Below are 22114 nucleotides of genomic sequence, written 5' to 3' on the forward strand. Positions count from 1 at the left end.
ATAACTTTTTACTTTCAGATTTATACTGAACATTTTTCTTAGCTTCTGTTACTGGCTGAATTCTTTGGCTCAAGTAAACTCCCTTTATTTTTTTTAATTCTTAAAGAGCTTAAAGTAGCAAGTTCAATTCATGCGGAAGATGGGCTACGCAGCCTAACTTGTGAAGACTAGACTGAAGAGCCTGAATAGTGAAGAAATAAAAACTCTAGCTAGGGTAGTGGAATTCATCTTTCCACAAGTCAGGCAGGCACCAGAGAACAACAGAAAAAAGAGAGTTCCTAACACGTGAGGGCAGAACCACTTTGAAGGTGTGTTTCCAAAACATTTGTCAAAAGTTGCAAATGTTTCAAATTATTAATATTTGTGTGAACACTTAATATTATGGATATTACATAGAAACATCCTCTTCCCCAAGAAAATGAAAACAAAGAGTTTGGCCATTAGAAGGTGGGCACTTACTTCCAAAATTCCTGCACTGCAAAATGGAGCTGTTTAAATTATGTAGTCAAACAGATGAACTCTCAAAGACCATAATGTACTCTCATTGTGAACAAAAAAGTAAGAGAACGGACGTTGCTTACCTGAACGTCCCTTCTCGACGCGCAGCTGGAGAATCCAAAGCTTCGGGTTGTTCAGTAGTTGGATAGCCTACACTGAGTGTGTTCCTTTAAGAGATTTATCTTCAGACACGCCCACTTGCTCAACAGAGTCCCAGTTTTGTTCACGAAGTAAGGAGCAGTAGAGCGTAAGGAAGGAATGTCCAGCAGCCAAGCTGGGTGGGTTGGATTCTCCAGCTGCGCGTCGAGAAGGGACGTTCAGGTAAGCAACGTCCGTTCTCCAACGCGCAGCTTGGAGAATCCAAAGCTTCGGGATTTACCCAAGCAAGTTCAGACAGGGAGGGAAACTGGCTGCTGCACGTCGTCTGAAGAGTTGCATACAGCTTGGAGCACCCGGCTGCCGAAGGATGCCTCCGCCGAGGCGAAGGAGTCCACCTTGTAGTGCCTGATAAAGGGATTCAAGGATGACCAGGTAGCCGCTCTGCAGATGTCAGAGACAGAGGCATTAGTGGCCCAGGCGGCCGTTGTGGCGGCGCTCCTGGTAGAGTGTGGAAGAATCCTCTGCGGAACCGGTCTGTTCCGAGCTGAATAAGCCCTGGAGATGCAGGATTTAATCCATCTCCCAATTGTTGTGGAAGAAACCTTCCGGCCCATAGAGGCGGGCAGAAAGGAAATGAAGAGCGATTCTGATCTTCGGAAATGCTCCGTTCGCTTAATATATCTGCGCAGGGCCCGGCGTACATCTAAGAGGTGCCAGTCTGCTTCCCGAGGATGATGAGGTTCGGGGCAGAAGTCCGGTAGGATCAATTCCTGGGCTCGATGGAATGAGGAATTTACTTTAGGCAGGAATGAGGGGTCTAGTCTTAGTACCACGCGATTTGTGTGGAAGACACAGAGGTCGCTTCTTACGGACAGGGCCGCGAGTTCAGATATGCGGCGAGCCAAAGTTATTGCGACCAGAAACGCCACCTTAAGTGTCAGAAAACGGAGGCTGATGGAAGCGAGGGGCTCAAATGGAGGATGCATGAGGGCCTGAAGGACCAGAGTCAAATCCCAAGTCGGGTAGCGATGTATAACCGCTGGGCGCGGGTTAGATGCCCCTCGAAGAAAATCGCGAATCGTAGGGTCTTGAGAGAGAGGAAGCGTTGCCGAAGCCGAAAGTACAGTACTCAGTGCAGCCACCTGGCGACGTAGGGTGTTAGGTGCAAGGTGCCTGTCCATGCCCTCCTGAAGGAATCCCAACACCTCAGGAACGGAAGCAGACATTGGATCCAGGTGGGATTTAGCACACCAGGAACAGAAGGCAACCCAGGTTGCGTTGTAAATTCGGCACGTTGATGGCCACCTTGACGCCTGAATTGTGGGAATTGCATTGCTAGGAACGTTGACTCTCCTTAGCAAGATCCTCTCAAGTGCCAGGCGGTCAATTGCAACCACTGCGGATCTGGGTGCAGAATGACCCCCTGGCTGAGGACGACCCTGTCCCCTGGAATCCGCCATGGTCGTGCCACCGACAGTCCTATCAGATCCGCAAACCAGGACCTCCGAGGCCAGTGGGGTGCGACCAGAACGACGTCGGCCCTGTCTGCTATTATCCTGCGGATTAGACGAGGAAGGAGTGGTAGAGGGGGAAAGGCATAGAGGAGACCCCTGGGCCAGGGAGAGGCGAGGGCGTCGACTCCCTCTGCCTGATGGCACTGGTACCGGGTGAAGAACCTGGGAAGGTGTGTGTTGTCGCGGCTGGCAAATAGATTGACTAGAGGCATGCCGAATCTGCGAACTATCTCGGCGAACAGATCCGGGTGAAGGCGCCACTCGGCGTGGTCCAGGTGTTGCCTGCTGAGCCAGTCCGCTGTGATGTTCGTGGTCCCGGCGATGTGCTCCGCTACGAGGGACAAGAGATGCGCCTCCGCCCAGATCAGAAGTAGAGTCGCTTCCTCCATTAGCGGGCCTGAACGGGTCCCCCCCTGGCGATTCACGTGCGCCTTTGCTGTTACATTGTCCGTGCGTATTAGGACATGGTGACCCAACACGATCTGCTGGAATTGTAGGAGGGAAAGACGGATCGCCCGGAGCTCCAACCAGTTGATCCCTTTGAGACGCTCCTCTGTTGACCACGTACCTTGGGCAACGTGAGAGAGAAGATGACCTCCCCATCCCGTCAGGCTGGCGTCCGTTGTCACTACCAGGCGCTGCAGGTTTTGGAAGTGGCAGCCCTGATGTATGTTCTGGGAGGCCCACCAGAGGAGAGACTCTGAGACCTCCGGCAGGAGGGATACTTGTGCGGAAGAGTTGCTTTTCCTGGCCCTCTGAAAGGGGAGGAGGAACCACTGGAGCTGGCGGGAGTGAAACCTCGCCCAAGGGACGACGGACAGGCAGGATATCATTTTGCCGAGCAGGCGGGACAGGAGCAGCAAGGTCACCCTTCGCGAGGAAAGGACCTGAAGAGCTAATGACTGGAGACTGGAGCACCGGTCCGGTGACAGGAACACCTGGCCCTTTACTGAGTTTATTACTGTCCCGAGGTGAAGTATACGAGTAGTGGGCTGCAACTGGCTCTTCGGGATGTTGAGGGAGAAGCCATGATGACGAAGGCAGCGACACACCACTTCCAGGTCTCGAGAGGCCCGGACCGGGGAGGGGGAGAGCACTAGGATATCGTCCAAGTAGCAGTGGAGCCGTACCGGATGTTGACGTAGATGGGCCGCCACTGCTGCCAGGAGCTTCGTAAAGGTTCTTGGGGCGGAGGAGAGGCCGAAAGGCATAGCTCTGTATTGGTAATGCCCGTTGTTGTAGGCAAAGCGTAGGAAACGACGATGGGACAGTCGTATGGGTACGTGGAGATACGCTTCTTTCAAATCGATAGAGGTCATCCAGTCCGTTGGTCGAATGGAAGCCAGAATCGATCGGAGGGACTCCATTTTGAACTGATGGTATACGATAAATTCGTTCAGCCTCTTGAGGTCTAGGATGCCCCTGTGACCCCCGGACGATTTGGGGACCAGGAAGAAAATTGAATAGAAGCCGGTCCCGCGATGATGGTGGGGAACCGGTTCGATGGCTTGGATTTGAAGCAGGTGATGGATTTCTGCCTCCATTAGCTGGCGCTTGGCCAGGTTGGGAGAAATAGGGCATTGGACAAAGTGCGAGGGAGGTCTGGAGCGGAACTCCAGGGTAAGGCCCAGACGAATAGTCTGGAGCACCCAGGCGTCCGTTGTCGAGATTTCCCACTGGGGAAGGAAATGAGTCAGATGGCCGCCAATGGGAAGATGGATGTAGTCACTTCCCTCTTCTGAAAGCACGGGAACCCGTACCTCGAAAGGGCCGTTTGGGTGCTGGGGCCTTTCGACCACGGTCCCTGAAGGAGGGTCTATCGAAGGAACGGTCGAATCCTTGAGAATAGGGCCTTGAGGAAAAGGATCCCGAAGGTCCGGCGTCGTTCCGAAAGGGCTGCCTGGTGGAGTAGGACGATGGTTTACGGTCTGCCCTTTTATAAGAGGATGGCATGACCTTCCGTTTATCCTTGTCCTCGACAAGGATGGGGTCTAAGGCTTCACCAAAAAGACGGGAACCTTTATACGGAGTTGAAGCGAGGCGCCATCGAGACTTGGCATCAGCTCTCCAATTCTTAAGCCATAATAAATGGCGAGATGTGACGGACGACACCAGGGCGCGCGAAGCGAACTTCGCGGCATTGAGCGAGGCGTCAGCCGTATATTCAGTAGCCGCCACCAATTTGTTGACATCTTGGCGGAGGCGAGAATCTGCAGAGGGAAGGCGCTCCTGAAGTTGGCGGAGCCAGATTAAGCAGGCACGGCTGAAGAAAGAAGCCGAGGTGGCTGCCTTAACCGCCCAGGCGGCTGCATTGTGTGTACGCCGGAAGGTAAACTCGGCTTTCCTATCCTCAGAGCGCAAACCGTCGGCGACATCGTTGGAAATCACAGAGGAAGCCGTTAGATTGGCCACAGGTGTGTCTACAGTTGGCAACTGAAGAAGGTCCTGGAGACTAGGCGCCGAACAATAAAGTTTCTTGTCTAGCCCCGAAGGAGCGGGCAAGGAGGAAGGCGTGGACCAGGATCGTTGGACCACCTCAGAAAAGAGCTGTGGGCACGGAATAAAGTCCGCCTCCGGCTTAGGTGCCATAAATAAGGCCTCATGCTGTTGAGATGGACCAGGCTGAACCACCTGAGGGGCCGGGTCTGCCATATTTGTGGCCAACTTCGCCTTGTGCAGGAGCGACTTGAATAACGAGGGTCTAAAAAGTCCAGAAAAGGCTGGCTTTTCGGGTGGCATATCTGCATCATCGGATAGTTCCATATCCGATGGATCAGCTTCTCCCTCCTCCGGGGACGACCCCCCACCTTGTCCGTAGTCCGATGGAGGACCGGACCCCAGGATCCTAGGTTGGTACTGGATTGGGACCGGTTGCGAGTCCCGGGTCAGAGGCGGAGGAGGAGGAAATCGCGGCTGAGTCCAAGCCCCATATGGTGCTGCTTGCTGAGAAGTTGCTGCCAGGGTCCGGGTAACGGTGTCAGATATGATCTGCTGAATGTCATACTGAAAGGGCGGGTGGGCCGACTCCGTGGCGCGCAATCCCGCAGCCGTGGGAGTAAAGGTTGCCTCCGGCTGAGGCCGTCGAGAAAGGGAGGCGTTGCACGAGAGGTCCACTGGTTCCATGCAATGAGTCGGAATCGCCTCAGTGAAAACTTCCATGACCGGTGTCTGATGTAACGACCGTAGAGGTTGTTGCGCGGCTTGATGGATGGGTTGGACAGTAACTTCAGCCACAGGTGAGAGTGGTGCTGGTAAGTGCGTGAATGCAGTCTGGACTGATTGGCTGCACGCCTTCTCAAATTGACGCTCCAGAGCTTTGTGTCTCCTGGTGGCGTCCTTGTCCGCAGCTGACGAATGTTTGGTCTTTTTTGGAAATGGAGCACCAGACGAAGACGAACGTGAAGAGCGTTTTCGGGACTTTGTACGTTGCCTAGTCCGTTCGTGAGGGCGCTCGGGGGAGCTGACGTTGTCCTCTAATTCTGACGAGAGAACATGTTCCGCCATGTCAGAAACTGTTGTTCTCCCTCTTTATTGTGATTAATATATTTCTGTTGGATATCTGGATATATAAATGTTTTTGTTTTTTTTTTAATACAGGAAGCAGCTGAAGGAATGACAGCGGTGAAGGAAAGGGGCCAAAAGAGGCCAGCAGGTAAGTCCAGGAGGAGGAGGTTGTGGGAGGGGTTGGAGTATAAGGACAACTAGCCAATTGTTGCCCAGAGACAAGCTAGCGATAAGGCAAAATCCCAGCAGAGAAAAGGATTGGCCTCTGGTAATGAACTGCTCATGCGCGAGTCAGTTGCCGGGCAGAATCCACGTCCGTTGTAATCCCTTTCCCTTAGGGCAAAGGGAATGGCGTCAGGCAAGGCTGCAGATCGAGGGCAATAGGAGTAGCTTTAAGCTTAAGCCTACACCTTTAAGCCCTCCTTGAAGGGCAGTTGAAAACTTAGGCAGGCAAAGACTGTCAGTAAGGGAGGCTTGTGGGGGGGGATGCAAATAAGCGCGAGCTGCCGCTGAGCGCAGCTCCCAGCGCTGAGGCGGCTAGAAAATGGCGCGCACTTTTTCAAACTGTCCCAGCGCCGCCGCCGATAAGCCCCTTGGAATGTGGAAGGCAGCCGAGAGCCGCGGGAGCAGCAGAAGGCTCAGAAGCGCCTCCCGGGCTGGGTAGAGATAGCAAGATCGCTCCGGCGATCGAGGGATGCTGAGGGGCGCTCCGGCGATCGAGGGACGCTGAGGGGTGCTCCGGTGCTCGAGGGGCGCTCCGACGATCGAGCCGGCTATAGGAGGAGGCTGCGCCGATATTTCTGTAATAGTACAGCGCGCGATCACTCAAAAGTGATCCCAGTGCTAGAACCGCCACGAAACGATGAGAGAGAGAGAGAGAGACGCCTCTGAGCGCAGGGCGTCAATCTCCGGCCGCCAAATTTAAAGTGAAGTCCAGGCGGCGAGGGCGGTATTGCTGGCAGGCCGGGGGGCCAACCCCGCACCCTGCGGCTATTTAGCGACGTTGAGGAAGCGATAATTAGCCGGCTTCAGAGAGATTTAATAGATATTGACAGCCTGCCTGGGGCAGCAGAGAGACTCACCCCCTGGCAGAATTAGTGAGTAGAAGAGAAGTGAAGAATAATGTGGAAACTCTTGAAGAATCCAAAGCTTCTGGAACAAGTTTAGTAGGATGCAGAGAAATTTTCAGACAGTGTCACAGGCTCAACTGAGTGAACTAAACTGGGACTCTGTTGAGCAAGTGGGCGTGTCTGAAGATAAATCTCTTAAAGGAACACACTCAGTGTAGGCTATCCAACTACTGAACAACCCGAAGCTTTGGATTCTCCAAGCTGCGCGTTGGAGAATAAGAAGGAGCAGTTCCAGCAGATACAGAGGAGGGCAAAACACCTATCAAATAAAATTGTCTAGAAGGCTCCACATGCTGCTGTGAGGACACAGAATCCAACAGAGAGCATAGTGAAGGACTCCAATTATGACAGGAATCCATCTTCACAGGGATTTTCTTTTCATGTGAGAAATCATTTATATTCAAACATATAAAAATTGTCAATTGCTATATAATTTTCCACAAAATTTTTGACAGTACAGTCTTGTACATATTATTTAGAAGTTTCATTTTGTCCTATAGTTCTTCAATTAATATGCATAGCATAGGGTTAACATAGATTCAAAAGTTATAATCAGGTTTCTATAACTATACTTAAATTAGCTGATACTTCACTTTTATGGACCCTAAAAACAATATGCTTTCATATAACACTACTACCCACAACTTAAATGGCCCTAAAGTCTAAAGTTGAATAGGCTTTCAAGGTTCCTTGTCATCTTGATAGCATTCTTTGACCTTTTCCAGTTTCTCCATTTCTTTCTAAAATTCTGTACCCAGAACTGTTACATGCTGTCAAAGAGTATACATTAGGTACTGACTGAACGGCTTTCTCGTTGACTTTTGCCACTTGAATACACAGATAAAGTATGTCCATGCAATCATTCAAAAACTAACGCAGAAGGACAGTGATGTATAGTTGATGTTGAACAAATTCTCAAGATGCCGTTATGTTCTTTGGCTTATCAGCCTGAACAAGACTGAAATACTTCACTAGATGGTGCCAAATACCAAGACCAAAAAATCTCTGCTGACAACAACCAGTTATAAATGTAAAAAGCTCCAATTATTTGGAAAGCATTGTGTCAAGCGATGAATCTTTAGACAAAGAATTTGACTCCAGGATCAGTAAGGCTAGATTGGCTCTGAGGTGGTTGCATATTAAAGTGCTGAATCAACACAATGTCTGTATCTCTATAAAGTTAAACATTTACACAGCTATGGTTATCCATTCTCTTCTACATTGATGCAAGTCCTGGACTCTGTACAAACAGCTGAAGAGATTTCTCATGTGCACCCTTTGCTCAATCCTTGGCATTTGTTGTCAGGACCATGTCTTCAGTCTGAAGCTTTGGATAGTACAAAGTCCACTAGCATTGAGTCTCTGTTTATCAGGATCCAGATACAATGGGTGGGATACATCATCAGAACGATGATCACCATATATCTTGCCAATTGCTTTATGGTAAACTAAAGACCAGAAAGAGACCTTGAGGTCACTCACACAAACATTATAAAGATACGGGGAAGAAAATCCTACGCCATTGTGGTATCCAGCCAAGGGAATGATAAGTTGCAGCTGCTGACAGAACCCATTGGCAAGCCCTATGCTACGAAGCTTAAACCAGCTTTGAAGATAGGCACACTACAAACTGAAAGAAAATCAAGAGACGCATCACAAAATAACACCCACAGCTATTACATCAATGGATTTCTAGTGCCCACATTGTGCTAGACTCTGGGCTTCCAGACTGAGACTGAGAAGCTATATTCACAGATGAACAGCACAAGAGCATGTTTTCTTTGATCCCAAAGGATTACCTATTATTATACCTACAACTAGATAAGGTACTCTAACTGTAGTCTAATCAATTTAAAATAAAATGGAATTATTATCTTGTGTTCTGGATCCAGTCCTTTTATTAATTTATCCCCAGGTTACATTATATTTTTAGTCAAGTATCATATAAGTATCATTCACTCACTCACTCACTCATTTTACATGCCATTCATTTCACTATCCAAGGTGATTTAGTAATATATAAGCTGATCTTCATGCCAAGCCATGTTTCTCCAATATAGTACCTTTGCATTTTCTCCTGCCAGTCATTTACTGCAGGGGTCCCCAGCTGCTGAGCCACAGACTGGCATTGGGCCACACAAATGAGTGAAACCCATCTGTGCATGCATGGATTACAGGCAGCATGAGACACCATGCCCCCTCTGGTCCGCAGAAAAAACTTTCACCATGGAACTGGCTCCTGGCACCCCAAAGTCTCCTTTTACTGTCATTACTGAACATTACCTGTATAACTTAATTTTTTTTAAGAAGCAAGGTGATTTTTCATTACTTTGTGAATCTTTTCACAATCTTTTTGTGATATATTTTCATCAGTCATGTTAAGAGTGGCTCTTGACATAAATGGCAATTCTATCTTTATACTTCATCAGTATTTCTTTATTTTCCCTGTGCAACAAATCAACAGCCTCCCTTCTTTTATTTTGTACATAGGCAATTATTTCCCCCTCATCTACTTCACATGTCTTGTTATCCTGATCCTCACATTTCTTGATAACTGCTTCATCCCTTATTCTACTTCGTGTTTTAGCTTTCTTGGCTCTATCCAGAGGCTGAAGCTACCCAGTTGTATTCTTTAGTTATTAACTTCTGCTCTCATTTCTTACACATCTTTTTATTTCTTAGATTGAAAATTAGATTGATTTTGGCATTACTTTACTGTTAAAGTTCTTATTTGCCTTCTCACAGAGATTGACCATATCATTACTTTGTTTTTCAGTATTTTCAACTCTTGTGCTTATTTATTTTTGAGATGTTGAGCCATCATATTTTATTCACCTGATTTTATTCCAAACAGCTTTCTTGAAATCCAATGTTCATGATTGACCTCAGCTTTTTTTTCTCTTTACTCTACTTGAATTCCAACCCAACATGGCCATTATTTCCCAATATGATGATACCCTTATTCCAGTCATTCCTCCTTCTGTCTAAAAAAATGAAAATATCAGCAAGGGGGAGAAAAACATATTGGAATTCCCATACCAGGAGAATTTGTTTTACAACAGATATCAGATACTTGAATTCTTGCCCTCTTGTAAACTTGATTTAGAAAAGCATTATTCACATTGTGTGCGTAATGTAAACTTCATCACATAAAGATACAACTTTTCTTCTTACTCCTTTTGTCTTACCTAGATGCTTTCAATGGAACTAGCATATTCAAGATAATTAATTTCTTTCCATACAAATCTTTCACTTCTCTTTTTGTTCTGTGCATCTTTTTAAAGAGTTATCATATTTAGCTTTTGTGTTCTAATCAATCTCTCATCAATTAGATTTCCATGATAACTTTCAGGTTATACCTCAGAACTTTTTCTTTCAGATAGCTAGATTACTCCTCATAATGGCCTGCAGAGCAACCTGTGACTTATCCCTCCCCAGCAAGGAGAAAACCATGTTAAACAAAGCTGCCACACAGCTATCTGCAGATACAGTAAGAGCGGAAAAATAACTATGATTTGCCACTCATCTCCACAATGTAATCCCTGATATAGGCTCTTACATGTGCTTCATCAGAATCAATCTTTGGCTTTTTCTAACAGAGCTCAGGGTCTCTTCTGGTGCTTCAAACAGAGAATCAAGGAGCACTCCAAGATTCATCCAGAGTGATGCCATATAGAAGCAATCAGATCTAAGACCCTTGTAACATGCATAGTGCCTCAGTTGATCATGCCACCAGGTTACCATAAAAAAACCCAGGAACACCTCTGGATCCATTAGTCACTTGAAGTGGACCAATCTATTAGATCCTATTTCTTTACAGAAAGGGAGAATAGAGGCAAGACTAAAAGCAATTAAAGAGTGAGCCAATCATGAAAAGGATCAATATTATAGTCCTCCAATATCAACTCATGTCATAACTGCTTAAAGGGAAAAAATAGATTTAAACTGAGTCCTAGATTCTATATCATCCTGGAGAAACTGAAATCCATAAAAATCAGCAGCCTCAGGGATTTTGTTGCTGATTTGGTTATCAAGTCTAGCAGCTCAAGCAGAACAGTAATAAACCAATTGTTCCATAGAGTACAACTTCAGTCACATTTCACATTTGATTATCTGTGCGACAGAGTTTCTGAAATCCATCAAAGCATTCCAAAAGACAATAATCTTCATTTCTCCTTGGTTCATAGCTGATGCCAAACATGAGAAGCAACTGAACTCTGTTCTCCAGGCCTACACAGGTCTTGTTATACATGGGAGGTTAGTTGGCTCATTCATGATTAAATCAATATCAAAGAATGAATAAGAAAACATACTGATCTAGCACTCAATAGCTATTGCCAAGGTTTATAAATTGTTATTGAAATTGAATTTGGAGAAGGAACATACAAAGCATTGTATAATTTAATGTATTATATATATTGGATATAATGTCATGTCATGTCATGTCATATAATATAATAAGCATAGCATAACATAGCATAGCATAGCATAGCATAGCATAGCATAGCATAGCATAGCATAGCATAGCATAGCATAGCATAGCATAGCAGGGATGTCAAACTCAAGACCCAGGGGCCGGAACCAGCCTGCGGGATGCTTAGATCTAGAAACAGTGAAGTACCAGCCCACAGTGTCTCTGCCAGCTAAAACAGAGCTTGCGAGGGTCGTATTCGGCCCTCCTAAGTTTTGTTTTCACTGGCAGAGAGTTGCAGGATGCCATTGCAGCTGAAAACGGAGCTCGGGAGCCTGTTTTTTCTGGCAGAGTGCTCGGGCCACCACAGGCACCCCCTCCCCTGACACAAGTGTTGTCATGTTGGCCATGCCCACCCAGCCACACCCACCTCAGCCCCCCGAAGGCAAACACAACCCTGATGCGGCTCTCAATGAAATTGAGTTTGATACCCCTGTAATAATGTTTGAACAATGGAAAAACATGTGGATGAAGGATTTAAAATTTATATTATAATTTAATGGATAATTTTAATAAAATGATGTACAATTGGTATTTAACACCCAATAAATGGTCAAAGATGTATAAAGATATTTCAAATGGATGTGTCAAGCACAAGAAATCAGGAACCAAGGTTATTCAAATGAGTACAACTTTAATCCATGTTAGTTTACTACAAAATTCTGAACTAACAGTCAAGTCATATTGGTGATAGATAAGGGTCAGTGGAATTCAAGAAGGGCTAGACTTAAATCTTTTGTAGGTGTGAAAAGATTCCTAACTAATGATGCACTTAACCCTTCCCTTGAGCTCAGGCTGGTCATCTCCTACAGTATGTTGGAAATGTAAATGTAAACAAGGAACTTTTTACCATCTTTGATGGACTTGTGATAGAGGAAAGAAATATTGGGGTAAGATTCATATTTTAATACAGACGATTCTTAAGTTAATATAAAAATCAAACCAAAGACTATTCTTTGGGATAAGAATGGACAAAGAACTTGAAAAAAATCTGAAATCTTGCTATTATATACATTGATAGCAGCAACAATCCTTTATGCACAAAAATGGAAAGATAGTCTAATTTATGCAATGAGTGAATAGCTGGTAAAAACGATAGAATAGCAGAGATGGCTAAATTAACTGCTCTGATCAAAGAAAAGAATACACCCAACTTTATTTCCACTTGAAAATTATTTTTATATTTTGTGCTTGAGGCAGGAAAAAATGAATCTTTGACTTTGGGTTATTCTGTTTAGATATGTTTGTTGTTATAGAAATGGACAGTACATGTTAAGTATGTAAAAGTAAAAACTTGAGGCTATTTGTTATTATCTTATTCTACTGCACTAAAAGGAATTGGATGTCAATGCTTTTCTTCCCCCTCCTTTACTTATACTTCTTTCTTTCCCCCTTCCTCTTCCCCATTTTCATACTATTTTCATTTTCATTTCATACTTTGATAAATGTAATAAAGTTATTATATAATCTGATCTGGAATTTAATAGAAGCAACTGGATACAGATGCATTGAAGACTTGGTCACTTGGCATCAACAATCAATATGAGAACTAAAAGGCATCCAAACAAATAGTTCCACCATCCCCAAGTCTCCACCCTCAGCTTCCAAACATATTCAGCCTTCATTTCAATACAACCCAACTTCATCTACCTCTATCCAACTACACTAATATACTATGATACACTCAATGGACTGATACAACATTCCACAGCAATTTTGTAGACTGCTCCTGTCCATAGATATTTCAGCAGTCCAAAGATGTAATGTTACTGCAGGTAGACCATCTATCCATATTTATTTATTTACTTACAAGACTTACATGGTGGCCTATTTCATACAATGACTATAGGTGGCTCACAATTATCTATAAAATGTAGTTAAAAACAAAGGTATCCTTCCCCCTCAGGTGCCAGATTAAACCCCTATTTTAGACAATAGGACAGAATAGCCAGGTTTTCACAGGCCTACGGAAAGCTAAAAAGATAGTAATCTCTTTGATTCTGTTCCAAAGGATTGAAAAAGTCACCCAAGACACACCTCCGAGATTCTATCAGATGGCAACATTTAAGGAAAGGGACATGGAATACACCCAACCTATCTAACCTACTAGGATGGACAGATACTCATAGGGAGAGATGGACCTGCAAGTAACGTAGCCCTGTGCCGCATACAACTTAAAAGTTGATAACCAGTAGCTTGAATTGCACTCTTTATTGTTGCATAAGAACAATTAACTGTGGGATTTCATTGACAGATATTAACTTCCTGGTACAAAATATGTAACTTTTATGTTTATGGAGATTCTCAGTCATCCATGTCATGGTTATCCCAAAGGTGCTTTTTTCAAGAGGCAACTGGACTTTCTGGTTCTTCTTTGAAGACATTTAGCTTCTCATCCATTCATTCTTCAGAACTGAAGAAGCTGCTTGGATGAGAAGTGAAATGTCTTCAAAGAAAAAACCAGAAAGTCCAGTTGCCTCTTGAAAAAACCATCTTTGGGACATCTCTGGGAGAGTGTTACCTCATCTAAAGTCACAGATGTCAACACTCCTGATCCGGTGGAGTTGGGGGGAATCGCAACCACTCCATTATGCTGATGACATTGAACCCTGTGCTGGCTGATGACCTCTCCAGCAGTTTCATACTCTGATGTTACTGTAAGTAGCACAACAACTTGAGGCCTAAGGCACCCATATAATAGGTGCCTAGGACTAGACCACTCTTCTTCCACCAGTACTTACTGGTATCAGCCACAAAGAAAAGAAAATCACTTCTAAACAGAACTCCTGTCCTCAGTCCCCAGAGCTGATCCAGCAAAATACTGTAGTCAAAAGCCACTGAGAGATCCAGTAGGGCCAGGATGAATGTAGTATCCCCATCCTGAGCCCTCCAAAGATAATTGACAAGTGCAATTGAGTATGTTTCAGTACTGAACTCTAGAGTCTAGGTGAAAAAAATCAGAATCTTATGAAAACTGGCAATCTAACAAGTTTTTAGGAATTTAGAAAAAAGAATCTTACAATTAAATTTAACTGAAAGAAGAGAAACAGCATGATTGATTTTTTTCTTAGTGCAGGCAAGCATGGATAATATATTCCACTATGATTGATTCTGGAAATAAATTTAGTCTTCAATCTGTCCCAATACATATGTAACACAAACCAACGGCAGACCTGGAACCTTCCTTCACAACCACCAAAATCAAAGGAGATTTCATTCTCCAAATACAAATTTATTCTGAAAGAGAAGTCTGAATCTAGAAAGTATGTCCAAATGGTAACTAATGCAATGAATGATAAATTCTTACCTCTTTCACTAGCATCATCTACCAGGATAATTTCTTCCAGCATATGTCTTGGTGATCTGTTTATTACACTATGAACAGTTCTCAAGAGAGTACTCCAAGCTTCATTATGAAAAACAATTACAACACTTGTTGTAGGAAGATTATCAGGATACATTTTTGTCTTACAGCTAAAAATATAAAAATAATTACAACAATAATGACAATAAATGTGCTTGTATTGCAATTTAATATAGAATATAAAATGTGTTCTATACTACAATATTAATCAATCTTGACAGGTACACACTAGAATAATAATTTTGAGGCAGCTAGAAAAATAGTTTCTTGATCTTCATTCATCCATTTACAATCATGCTACAAGGGCAAATTACAGTAATAATTAAAAGATTTAAAACAGATAAATTAACCAATAAAGCATACAAAGTCCTAATATTTAATAAAACATATTTGAAAAAAAATAAAATATTTTTGTATCTGATACCAAAATGGTAGAACATTTCACATTTCAGATGCAGCTTCAGAAGATGATTTACTCCCTATAACTACTTGCTGAACTTCATCAGTCAAGATATCTAACTACCTTCTGGAGCTGTTCAGGTAGGTACATATAGTCATTGGGACTTTAAGCATATATTTTAAAGCACATGCTTCTAATAAGTGAACTGGAAAATCTGGCTATAAGTATAGCTTTTATCAATTCACCTTTATAATTAAATTGTTAATATAGGATATGTTAAATGTTTTTAGGAGGTATACTTCTTTTTTGAATATATGAACATAAGAATATCCTAGCTGGGACACACTTCCATAGAGATTGGTGGACAAAAGGTGAAGCCTAGCCAGTGAAATCTCTCCAGAGAAAGGAGAGATCATGAGATTGTCCACACGTATTCAGGACAGCTGCTCCTTGCAGGTATATTATTTAAAAAATTAGTATCCTGTGGTGCACCATTTCACTCAAATGAGGGTTACAAACAATGAAACAGACACAAGGGTTTTAGTAATATGCTAAATTACTGAACCCATGGTCCGTGGCCCAGTAGTGGGCTATGGCCCATTGGGACCTGGCACACGTAAGTGGTGTGCGGGCGCACAAAACCATCCCTTCTCCTCCTCCACTGCTGCCGGTCCATGGAGCCAGAAAGGTTGGGGACCATTGTGCTAGACAACCCATGACCCAATATTCAGAGATATTTTCTCATCTTAATAGAAAAACAGAATGACCACAGGTAGGCAAAAAAGCAGGAGCGATTTCCCACTTCCTATTGGCTTCCCCATTGATTTTCTTATAGGAATCTGGTAGGAAGCACTGAAAATGATCAACATATGAACAGAGTTGATTGGCAGTGAATAGCATGGCTGCACTCAAACAGCCATATCGTTGTCAATTCCATGGGTCCTGCATTTTGGATACTTTCTGTAAGTTAGCCAACAGTTTATTTAAAAACTGTTGCACTATGATGCACTGTTTTGTCCAACTGAAAGTTACAAATAAATAGACATGATACCTTTAGTAGGCTATAGATTATTGATATGAAGACTCACTGTTTGATTAAAAGGTTTAAAATAGGTAAGTTTTTTTCAATGAATTTAAAACTCTGAAACAAATAGAACGTAAGATCTTAGAGTAATAGAGTTGGAAGGGACCCTGGAAGGGACCTTCTAATCCAATCCCTGCTCAAGCAGGAGACCCTATACCAATGATGGCGAACCTATGGGCACATGTGTCGGAAGTGGCATGCAGAGCCATCTCTCTGGGTACACCAGCCGTTGCCTGTTGCTCTTCCAGGTTCCAGCACTCCAGTTGGTTTTTGCGCATGCGGAAGGGCCAGAAACTGGAAGAGCATCTTTCCGGTGCACATGTTCTGATTTCCTGCGCATGCATGCACGCCAGCCAGCTGGTCTTCATGTGCATGGAAGTGCCAGAAACTGTAAGACCAGGTGACCGGCGCACATGCGCATGCTGGAAACCACATGCGTGCTGGGGAACTGCTCTTCCGGTTTCCAGCACTCCCACGTGTGGGAGCTGCTCTTCCGGTTTCTGGTGCTCCCCCGCCTGCCTGTGCTCCCATTTTGGCACTCGGTGCCGAAAAGTTTCGCCAACACTGCCCTATGCCACAAAATACTCAAAGAGCCACAAAGGTCCTAACAGGAAGCCCCCCGTTCAATTCTGGAGCCGACTGGAAGTCTGGTTCCCCCACCATAGAGTCTCCTCCTAGTGCGGCTTCCTTTTTCCTCTGCCGACTGGAAGTCCTGCTCCTCCAACATAGAGTCTCCTCCTAGCGCAATTCTTTTTCCACTATCTGTCCTAACCGAAAGCCCTATCTATTGTGGAGCCAACTGGCAACAGGGAGCCACAGCAGAGGGATGAAAGAGCCACATGCGGCTCCAGAGCCGCAGGTTGCCACCCGTTGCTCTAACTATTAGGAATTTTCTCCTTAGTTCTAGGTTGCTTCTCTCCTTGGTTAGTTTCCATTCGTTGTTTCATGTCTTGCCTTTTGTTGCTTTGGAAAATAAGTTGCCCCCTCATCATTGTAGGAGCCCCTCAAATATCGGAACACTGCTATCCCCTAATCCTTCTTTTCATTAGACTAGGCATACCCAATTCCTAAAACCATTCATGTTTTAGCCTCCAGCCCCCTAATCATTCTAGTTTCTCTTCTCTGCACTCTTTCCAGAGTCTCAATATCTTTTTTATTTTTAATGACCAGAACTGGATGCAGTATTCCAAGTGCAGTCTTACTAAAGCTTTGTAAAGCTAGAATTTCATGAGATTTTGATTCTATCCGTCTATTAATGCATTCCAGGATTACATTAGTTTTGGCTGCTGCCACATACTATTGGCTCTGGTGGACAAATACTTAAATCCTATTTTTTAAATGACTGTCCACTAGGACTCCAAGATCCCTCTCACAGTTATTGGCATTAAGATAAGTTTTGCCTAGTCTATGCCTATACAGTTGTTTTTTCTTGCCTAAGTATAAAACCTTATTTTTTATCAACACTGGATTTCATTTTGTTAGAGAGGGCCCAGTGTTCAAATATGTCAAAGCCTTTTGGATCTTGAGTTTGTCTCCTGGGGTGTTGATTATTCCTGCTAGGAATTGGTGTTATCTGAAAATCATATGACTTCCCCTTCTATTCCCTCATCTAGATCATTTATGAAAATATTGAAGAATACTGGGCCTATAATAGAATTTGGGGCACCCTGCTGCTTACTTCCCTCTATGTAGATGTAGTTCCATTGCAGACTATACGTTCAGTACAATTTGTCAGCCATCTGGTGGTGGTGTGGTCTATCCCACATTTTTCTAGCTTGCCAAGAAGTAGATTTAACTTTGTTTGATTCTAGGTTTTCACAGATTTGTTGCTTGATTATTTTTTCCAAGATTTTTCCAGATTTTGATATCAGGCTGATTGGTCCGTAATTTCCTAGATCATTTCCCCCCCCCCCTTTTTTTTTTAAGATGGGAACCACAACAGCTCTTCTCCATCCTCAGGTAGTTCCCTGGTACTCCAAGAACTTTGAGGTATGTTTCAATGGTTCTGAAATCATATCTGTTAGTTCCTTCAGTATTCTGGGATGTAGTCCATCAGGACAGAGTGATTTGAATCTGTCTAGAGATGACAGGCATTTTCTTACCTTATTTTTGCATATTTTAATTTGCATTCCTAACCTATCATTTACAGTTCTGTTTTTGATAAGTAGAGTTGTGTTTTCTTTTTGCATGAAGACAGATTGAAAGCTTGAATTAAGTAGTTCTGCTTTCTCTCTATTGCCTGTTATTCTTCGCCATCTTCTCCCATTAGTGGACAGATTATTTCATTGACTTTTATTTTGTTTTGTTTTTATTTGTTGAAAGAAACTTTTAAAATTGTTTTTGATATCTGTTGCAAGTCTTACTTCGTTCAAAGACTTAGCTTTCCTAACTTCATCTTTGTAGGTTCTGGCTACTTGATGATATTCTGACTTAATCAAATCAACTTTCCATTTTTTATACTTATCCCCTTTGTCTTTGTTAGGTTCAGCTTGTAGCTTACTCCTAACCTGTTGGTCAGGCGATATATCTGTTTCTTTAAGAAACAACTGAGCCACGTAATCAGGGTTTGCTGAACCCTGTAATTAGGCTACAGTGCATAAATAAGCAGCACAGAGAAGCGTTCCTTCTTCTTGGTTGTTCCTGTTGCTTCCTGCGTCTTTCTGCTGATTGATGTTAGACTGAATTGTTATATGGTACTGTATACCAAGAGTTACTATAGTCTGTTTGCTTTGGTAAGGGAAGATACTTACTGGACTGATATTACTGTTTATGACTTTGGACTGTTTTACCTACACCGAGACTGCTTTTTATCTTGTATATAAAGTATTTTTCTCACACGAGCTGTACGTTTATCTCCTTCCCTGTGTGTTTCTGCTCTGCTCGTTGCACGAGCAACAAATACTTTTTACACACACCCTAACAGTCTTTATCAAGAGTTTTTTATTAACCATGCTGATTTGTTTTTGTTTTCTTTCTTTTTCCCAGTGATACTGAAATGTACTAGGCTTTTATAATCATATTTTTCAGAGTTTCTAAAGCTTCTTGAGTTGATTTCCCCTTTATGATTTTCATCCATGGATTCGTTCCTAAACTCTGTCTGAGTTTGTTAAAATTAGCTCTTTTAAAGTCTAAGCCTAAAACGTGAAAAACAAAGCCTCTGGCAACCACATCATTTTTAGATCCTTGTTGTTGGTTAATTGATTAGCAAAAAGTTCATCTATTTCTTCTGCTTCATTGAGTGGCCTGTAGTATGCATCTATGGCAATATCATTCTTTTTCCTTTTGTGTTGATCCATGTGTATTCTAAAAGGTTTTCAACATTTGTTAAATGCATCTCTATAGAGAGGAAATCTCTAATATACAATGCAAGTCTACTTCCTCTTTTGTTAAGTCTGTTTCTTTTGAATAGTTTGTATCCTTCTATCAGTGCATTCCAGTCAGTTTCATTCCACCAAGTTTCTGTAACTATATCATATTTGCCCTCTTGTACTAGTATTTGAAGTCCACCCTGTTCGTTCCCTAAACTTTGAGCGTTATTGTTTAGGCATTTAAGTTCTTTGTGGGTGATCCTAGGTATGCTTTCTATATCTCCTACTTTGCATCTGAGTTTTTTTTTTCTTTCTCTTTACTCTTTGCCTCCATATTTGATTGGTTATCTAGTAGTTTTTGCTTGGAATTAGGTCCCAAGGATCGTGAAGATTGGTCACCCCCTCAATTTTAATTTAATTTAATTTAATTTAATTCTGATGAGTTAATAATGAGCTAAGATAGAAAATGTTTAAGGTAAACTCTATACAGGTACTTCTCAACTTATGACAATTTGTTCAGCAACTGTTCAATTATGGCAGCACTGAACAAATAGTACTTATGACTGATTTCCAAAGTTACAGCATTGCAGTGTCCCTGTGGTCACATGATAAAAATTAGAAACTTGACTACCTGCCTGCATGGGGTTTCAATACTCTCAATCTGCCTATCTCCCACATGTATGCCTTTTTGGCTCCCTGCACTCTTGAGCAGGGGGTTAGACTAGAAGACATTGAAGGTCTTCCAACTCTATTATTCTGTATTCTTATGCTTTCCAAAATACCATTTTGCCTGCTACTTCTATGAAACAGCAAAATTATGGAATGCTACATTCCTCATAAGCTTCAAGCTTCATTTAAAACAAAAATTCAAACATGCAAAGTAAATTCAATTTAATGTAGATTGTAGTATTAGAAAAGATTTACTACTATTAATCTCTACAGATTCCAAGAAGTGATAAATTGACAATATATATGCATTTATATATATCTAAAGATTTTCTCCTTCTGCATAACAGTTTTCTATTCCGCATTAAATTTTCTAACCTAAAATTGCTACGTATTCACCTATTCAAAGGCTTAAATAAAATCATCCAATAGTTTCAAAACAATGATCAAATAAAACTAAGCCTAGTTGAATGAAAAAAGCAATTTTCATTTCTCAATCAAGTCAAGAATCTAAAAATGATACCATTGCCAGAGGCTTTGCTTTTCATATGTTAATTGCAGTGACCTGTACATTGGTCATAGAAAAAATGCAGTCCCTTTTGAACTAAATATACCATAAAATTAATTTAAAAAACAAATTTTAAAATTAAAATTAAATCTTCTCTAAGAATCTATTCATTTAATATATTTCCACATAAAGGTATTATTCCATTTAGTAAGAGAGATAAAGAAATAATTGGATTACCAATTATAATAATTGGATTAACAACTATACCAGATAGTTATAATGTGGGTTATCATGAAGAAAATACTTGCATTCAGAGAACTTTTCTGCCAGTTCTACCAACTTCTCTTACTATATGGCCCTAATGGCAATCAAATGTCCATGATTTCTCCTGCTCTGATTTGGGACAACACACCAACCAGTTATGATATACATCTGCTGATGGAGAGCAATACTAGGCAGCTTGACAAAACTTGAACTTTACTGATGAAATCTGCTTGCTATTAGTGCCTGGGGAAACCTCTGTCTTGGAGAAATGATGGTCTCTGGTGTTGGTTTAACTGCACACCAAGTCATGCTAAGGAAATAGAAACATCTTTTTATTTTTTTATTCTAACTAGGGATGAGAGGAGTATATTTTGGCTGCTTTATTTCCCAGGGGAAAAAGAAAATTGTGCCCTTCAGTATACTCCAATATTCCATCCAAACCCCATATTCAATCTTTTTATTTTATTTATCAAATTTTGAAAAAGTCCATATCCCCCATAGAGGGATTCTGTGTACAATAAATGCACTTACCCTTCCAGCCTAACATCAGGTAAAGATCTGTTGAGTGCAATAATTTCACTGGCCATTAAATTAAACTGGTTGATTTTAAACATTTCCTTCATTTTCTCCTGGTCTTCTTTAGCAATGGCAACAGGTTTCCCCATTTCTCCTGGACCTTCATGAGGTTTTTGCACTGATTCTGGAACTAATAAAATATTATCATAACTAAACAATTTAAAAGGGACCATAATATCTGTACTTAATATACTACAATGCTATAACCTTAATAAATATTGAAGAAATATGCAGCACTGAGAAAGCTACGTAAAATAAACCTTGAAACTGGATAAAGGTATTTTGGAGGAAAATGCAAACATTAATTCTTCATAACAGTCATACATAGTGGCTGCATATCTATAAATGTGGTTCTCTCAGAGGTTACCTGTTCATTGCACATATACACTAGATCACGTAACTGACCAGAATGTCATTTGAGAACATTCTAAAGCTGAATATATTTGATGAAAAATATGCTCTAGGGTTGTATTTTTTGTTCTAATCACTCACAATCTGCTCCGAGTTGCCCAAAAGGTACGACTGGCTATAGCTGGTGCTGCAGATTAAACTGGCTTGTACAGAAGATTAACCAAAACTGGCTGAGGCTGGTAACCTCAAAGTCCAAAGCAGCTGCAGTGCAGAAAAGCTGCTCCATAAAAAGACAATTCATTTCAAAGATCCCATGTTTGCACTGAAGCTGTTCCCATTATATCAAAAATTGTGACAGAATTTCCCAGATACCCATT

The 22114-nt window shown here is 42.3% G+C and overlaps 1 protein-coding gene across 5 annotated transcripts in view; it reads right to left on the reverse strand.

Moving 5' to 3' along the window:
• The window catches only part of GALNT1 (polypeptide N-acetylgalactosaminyltransferase 1), a 72618-nt gene that overhangs the window by 35686 nt on the left and 14818 nt on the right, over positions 1-22114 (reverse strand). For all 5 annotated transcript variants that reach the window (XM_034416325.3, XM_087894030.1, XM_034416326.3 and 2 more), the window contains 2 exons: positions 21342-21516; positions 14524-14690 (listed from right to left, as the gene is read on the reverse strand). In XM_034416325.3, coding sequence (XP_034272216.1) covers positions 14524-14690; positions 21342-21516 — 342 coding nt within the window. The remainder of the gene's footprint in view (positions 1-14523; positions 14691-21341; positions 21517-22114) is intronic.

The sequence above is a fragment of the Pantherophis guttatus genome, chromosome 4 (genome assembly GCF_059756535.1).
Source record: "Pantherophis guttatus breed Tessera chromosome 4, ASM5975653v1, whole genome shotgun sequence".
In the NCBI taxonomy this organism is placed as follows: Eukaryota; Metazoa; Chordata; class Lepidosauria; order Squamata; family Colubridae; genus Pantherophis; species Pantherophis guttatus.